General features: G+C 52.3%; 1 protein-coding gene across 1 annotated transcript in view; it reads left to right on the top strand.

The window, feature by feature from the left end:
* CNGB3 (cyclic nucleotide gated channel beta 3) overlaps window positions 1-5955 on the top strand; it is a 108604-nt gene that overhangs the window by 77965 nt on the left and 24684 nt on the right. Inside the window, exons 11-12 of the mRNA XM_015565628.1 lie at window positions 826-985; window positions 2769-2866. Of these exons, the coding sequence (XP_015421114.1) occupies window positions 826-985; window positions 2769-2866 (258 nt within the window). The remainder of the gene's footprint in view (window positions 1-825; window positions 986-2768; window positions 2867-5955) is intronic.

Genomic DNA, 5955 nt, shown 5'->3' with positions numbered 1-5955 from the left:
CCCGGCATGGGCCTTTGACTGGAATCGAACCTGGGACCCTTCAGTCCGCAGGCCGATGCTCTACCCACTGGGCCACACCAGCCAGGGCGAGCCTATGATTCTGAAATGGCATGTGAGGAAGGCGTCCCAGGAACAGCCCTTGGAGCCGACCTCAGGGAGGAGCCATTTCTCCTTGAGCAGGAAAGGCTGGGCTGCGAGGAGGACTGCGCCCGGCCAGTGCGGGTGGAAGTGGGCCCCTCTTCGCCGCCCCTGCTAAGCCCCCCGTCAGTGCAAGTTTCCGCCCCTGGCTTCCCTCTGTGTGCGTCCAGCTGCACTGTCTGTGCTGAGGCCGAAGGTCAGCTTTCACCTGCAGGGTCTCGGGGAGCCCACCGTCCCGCACAGAGGCTGGCAGCGCCTGGTGCTGCATCGGGGTCTGCAAGTGCAGCTTCCAGGTGCCTGGAGCAGGGTGAGGCCGCCCAAAAAGGCCAAGGCTGCGGGCCCAGGGGCCTAGAGCCCCGACCGGCAGCAGATCGAAGAGTGGGTTCAGCGAGACCCCCAAACAGACCAGCCAGGCCGCCCGGGGAGCCGGCTGGGCTTGCACTCCTGGCGCGCACGTGGGGGATGGTTTCAAACCACCCGCCTCCTGGCGGCAGTGCGCATGCGCAGAGAACTGGTGCGGCCACGCCCTTCACGCGGCTGGTCCCCGCCGCCCCGCGGGAGAAAAGACAGCACACTGTTCCTTCGGGTGAGGACCTGCCCAGTGTTTGATGTCAGCGCTGGAAACCGGACCAGAATCGGGTTAGAAGTCCAGTTGCCAGGAAAGGGCTGACCGGGCTCTGTTTCCAGATGCGCGATGTCATCGGAGCCGCCACGGCCGCGCAGAACAACTTCCGGGCCAGCCTGGATCGCACTGTCACCTACATGCACTCCTACGCCATCCCCAGGCGAGTGCAGGCCCGCGTCCGGGCCTGGTATGAGTACACGTGGGACGCGCAGAGGATGCTGGGTAAGCGGGCACTCTTGGAGGATGCTGGGTAAGTGGGGCACTCTTGGAGGATGCTAGGTAAGCGAGGCACTCTGAGAGGATGCTGGGTAAGCGGGCACTCTTGGAGGATGTTGGGTGAGCGGGGCACTCTTGGAGGATGCTGGGTGAGCGGGGCAAGTTCCTACATCCCCCACCGTGTCCTGTGACGGGCGTTCAGGGGGCCGCGAGGAAGCCACCGGCTTGGAGCGGGAGGTTGGGAAACAGCTCAGTGACCTCTAAGGTGTCGCTGACGGGCCAGGGCCTTTGTGTGTGTTTTCTTAACTACCCAGCCCCTGCTTACTGGTTCTGCAGATCCCGGGAGAGAAACACTGATTTTTATTCCACAGCAGCCGGGGACAGGTGCCCCCCGCATTGCCTCATAGCATTTGGGAAATTGGGTGCCTTCAACCCCGCTTAGGACACAGGGAATGGGGGCCCCCAACCGAAAACGTTGGCCAAGGGTTCAAGAGCCAGCAGATCCCTGCGTGGCCCCTGAGGACCCTGGGCCACCACTGCCTCCTCCGAGCGCAACACTCAAACCAGCTCCGGGCAGCTGCGCAGAGACCCGCGAGGTCCTGGGCGACTGTTAGCCGGATGCTGCGTCACAGTCATGATGAGACGACATAAAGCAGAAGGTGATGTGCTCGTTGACAATAACCAGATTCAACTCTTAGTTTGTTCCCTCCCCTATAAAAGGGGGGACTTAGTGCCACTGAGAAGCAAAAACAAGTGTTTAAGTGCAAATCACACTGCGATTCTCCATCAGAGGTTCTTGGGAGCAGGTAAGAGCCGCTGGTTAGAGTAGGACACTGCTCTCCGCAGAGCCTCTCCCTGAACCTGAAGGCCGAGACCACCCCCTCCCTCTGGGGGAAGTGCGGTTGCCGGCAGCTCCCCTCTCTTCTCGGGGCACCGCTCCCGCCTGGGGAACAGGACACAACCCTCCCGAGACAAGGGCTATGCTTTATAGAAGGGGTCTTCATATTTAGAACCAACACTGGAAGCAATATAAGGATATAACACAGCGATTGTTTAAATGGTTATAAGAAAACATCAAAAACGATAACTCTCAGAAACTGATAGCATACTACAGGCGAGAATAGGTGGTTTTGTTTATGGAACGTTCTACCAGCCCATCATTTCATTCACAGGTGGGAACCTGTCCGTATATCCATGTTCTTCACCAAGTGGATAAGCAAGGAAACAGCAGTAACTGGGATTTCGTCGGCACATTTCTTTAGGTCCCGTTCCCCCGGAACCTCCCCCAGCGATGCCTCTGAGCAGCCTCTGAGCATTGTTCTGTTCTGTTCCCTCTCCGCAGAGCAGGGATGAGAGCATACCCTTAGGGTTGCCACAGGGTCACATAAGGAGGACAGAGCCCTGAGCCTTCAGGCGCCCGTAGAGGTTGCCATAACCCGCCCACCCCTGCGCTGCCTGATCCTCAGGTTCAGACAACAGGAACTAGACTATCCCACCCCCGCCTGTCTGTTCACTAGCCGTTGTCCCGTGGCCACTAAACTGTATTTAAAGTTTCAGCAAACACAGGTTCTGGTTTATTCAGAACTGTTACATCATCCTCAGTAAGGTCATGGTCACAGCCGCTGGGCTGGGCAGTGTGGCCAGTAGGCGTCATGAGCATAGAATTTGATGCCACTCTCTACTTAGAGAAAGAGTTGGCATTTTGTTCAGTTTTGTTTTCCCTCATACTTGGCTGATGTTTTCCATCAACTATTCTACCCTGTGGGTGGATGTGTTCACCTTTACCAAGACGAGTCAGACCTGCTCGAGGCCCTGCCCGCCGCCATGCAGTCAGCCCTCACCATGGACATGAACTTCAGCGTCCTCAGCAACATCGACCTGTTCAAGGCAAGTGCTTCACGACAGGTAGAAAGACACCATCACTGTTTCTCTGTAAAGTCTAAGCCAGGGGTGGGCAAACTTTTTGACTCGAGGGCCACAATGGGTTCTTAAACTGGACCGGAGGGCTGGAACAAAAGCATGGATGGAGTGTTTGTGTGAACTAATATAAATTCAAAGTAAACATCATTACATAAAAGGGTATACGGTCTTTTTTTTTTTTTTTAGTTTTATTCATTTCAAACGGGCCGGATCCGGCCCGCGGGCTGTAGTTTGCCCACAGCTGGTCTAAGCTCTTGCTGTACGCAATATTTATGGTTTTCTCCCTACATGTTAACAAAATCAAAATGATCTGGAGAATTTATGTGGAACTAGAGTCAAACGCTGGGTCTCCCCTCAGCAGATGCCTTATTCTTTGGAAGCCTCTCTCTCCTGAAGGGCCAAAGAAAAGACTTCCTTGGGCTCTTCCTGCGCCATTTAAATACCGTCAGCCCCTGCTCTGTATGCTGCTCCATCTCCGTCCTCCTCTTGTGTTGTTGGATGTGTGTGGGCCTCGACAGGTGGCCCAGACTTCCTCCACAGGGCCTGGCGATCAGAGAGCCCTGCCTGCCCTGTCTCCTGTTACAGGTGCTCCTGAGCGAAACTTTTTGATGCCCAATTCTAATTTAGAGGCTATAAAAATGCAGAGCAAAGTTTTAACTTTTTGAATGTTTTCCATTTCAGCGCCCTCTTTTTTACCTCGATATATTTTATTTTTTAATTTATTTTACTGTTGACAGAATTACAGATGTCCCCCATTTTCTCCCCTTTGTCCCCCTCCACCCACTCCCACCCCATCCCAGGCCTCCACCTGTCTATTGTCTGTGTCCATGGGCTATGACTAAGTTGTACTTCTAAATCCCTTCACCTTTTTCACCCATCCCCCACACCCCTCCCATTTGTCAACTGTCAAAAATGTTGTGTTTCTGTTCTGCTTGTTCATTTATTTTGAATTCTAGATTCAATTGTTGATAGACATGTATATACTGCCATTTTATTATTCCTATTCTTGATTTTTTTTTCTCTTCTTATTCTTAAAGAAGATCCTTTAATATTTTATGTAATCCTGGTTTGGTGGTGATGAACTCCTTTAGCTTTTTCTTGTCTGTGAAGCTCTTTATCTGACCCTCAATTCTAAATGATAGCTTTGCTGAGTAGAGTAATCTTGGTTGTAGGTCCTTGCTTTTCATCACTTTGAATATTTTCTTGCCACTCCCTTCTGGCCTGCAAAGTTTCTATTGAGAAATCAGATGACAGTCATATGGGCACTCCCTTGTAGGTAACTGACTGCTTTTCCCTTGCTGCTTTTAAGATTCTCTTTGTCTTTAACCTTTGGCATTTTAGTTATCATGTGTCTTGGTGTAGGCCTCTTTGGATTTATCTTGTTTGGGACTCTCTTTGACATGTTTCTTTGTCTCCACATTTTGCTGCTTTTCTGTGTTTGTTTCTATGTATTAGGTAGATCTGCTAAGTCTCCCAAACTAGGTACAGTGGCCTTGTCTAGTAGGTGTCCTGGAGGGCTCAGTGGCTCAGCCTCCCCTGTCACCTGATCTGGGCACTCCAGGTGCACTCCAGTGTGAGCTGTGTGCACTGTCATATTGTAGTTGAGCCTTGATTTATGTTGGTGTCACTGGGAGGAATTGACCCCCAGGCCAATCAGTAGCAAGAATCAGCTGCAACTACAGCGGAAGAGCTGCTATGTAGGAGCCAGCCCTATAGAGCAGGCCTTGTTACAGTGGGGGCTTTGGTGCTCACTGAGTCCACCCCTTGTTTGTTATAAATATTTATCTCTTTTCCACATCCAGCGTGGCTAGAGAGTGGTCTGGTTCCTGAGTAGGGGATTGAGAAAATGAAAGAAGAGACAGACACAGAGATAGAAGGAAAAAGCTGGGGCCGGGTGGGACAGCTGTCCTCTGATGGAGAGACAGTGACCCAGAGACGATACAGCGCATTCATTTTATACAGAAAAATACCAGGAAGTTTTACTAAAGCCCAAGACAAAGGAGATTATGTGCATTCTTGTGGCTTCTTTGTAATCGTCAATTCTGGATAGGCCCAGATAATCATCGTGTTTGTTCCTGGTGCTTGGCTGGATTTAGATAATGAAACCCACCCCCTGGCGCCTGAGCTGAAGGTCAGGCTGACAACACACCAGCCTCTGGCAAGTTGCGTTTCCAGGATGTGGCTCTGCCAATGCCACTGGATTCAGCTGACAATAATTAAATAAATGCTCATGTGCCTTCCCAGGCGCTCTCTACAGTTTGTGTCACTCATGGAGGTGATATAGTTGTAATCTGATATGGTTGAAGTGACCACCTGGTGCACTGGGAAGTACAAAGTCAACCACTGACTATACCCTGCCTGAGCTAGAAAGCAATCTTCAGATGGCTGCTACTTATGTTGGGCTTGGAGGTGCCCAGGAGAGGCCAAGCCATGAACCAGGGCAGGCTGCCACCAGAGCTGGGCCTGGGGCCACTTACTGAGAGGTAGAGGGCATGCTGAGGCCAGCTGCTGCTTGTTTGAGAGATTTTAGGAAAGTCTGAAGCACGAGGCAAGAGAGGCCAGTTGTATGGAAACGCCACTGGATATGGCTTGGATGAGCCTGCAAGCAGGGAGGGGCAGGGCCTCAGAGAATCACCAGGCAAGGTTAAAAGTGTGAGCCAAATTGATAGAGATTCAGATATGGAGCCTTAACTGTCAGCTCTGTGGCGGGGAGGACTCAGCAAAGGAACAGTGGCCTCTGCCAGGCCTCTGTCTTGGAGAAAGCTGCCCCTCCAGCTCTTGCCCTGCTTCCAGGCAAGTTAGTTCCTCCCCGAATGTCCCAGGTTCCTTGCAAGCTGGAGCTCTGAAGGAGTGATTCCAGGCCCTTTAAGGGGAACTGCCTGGGACTCCAGCAGCCTCCATGTCACTAAGTCACACTCCCTGCTGGTTTTTACAACCAGAAGTTGTGGGGACTTCTCTTCGAGGTACTGGAATCCTGAGCTGGTGGGGGGGAGGCTGGTTTGGAGCAGGGACCCCCTCATTCCTCAGAGAAACTTCCACAGCCAAAATTTCCTTCC

The sequence above is a fragment of the Myotis davidii genome, unplaced genomic scaffold, assembly GCF_000327345.1.
Source record: "Myotis davidii unplaced genomic scaffold, ASM32734v1 scaffold272, whole genome shotgun sequence".
NCBI classification, from domain to species: domain Eukaryota; kingdom Metazoa; phylum Chordata; class Mammalia; order Chiroptera; family Vespertilionidae; genus Myotis; species Myotis davidii.
This window is presented reverse-complemented; position numbering and strand designations above follow the sequence as displayed.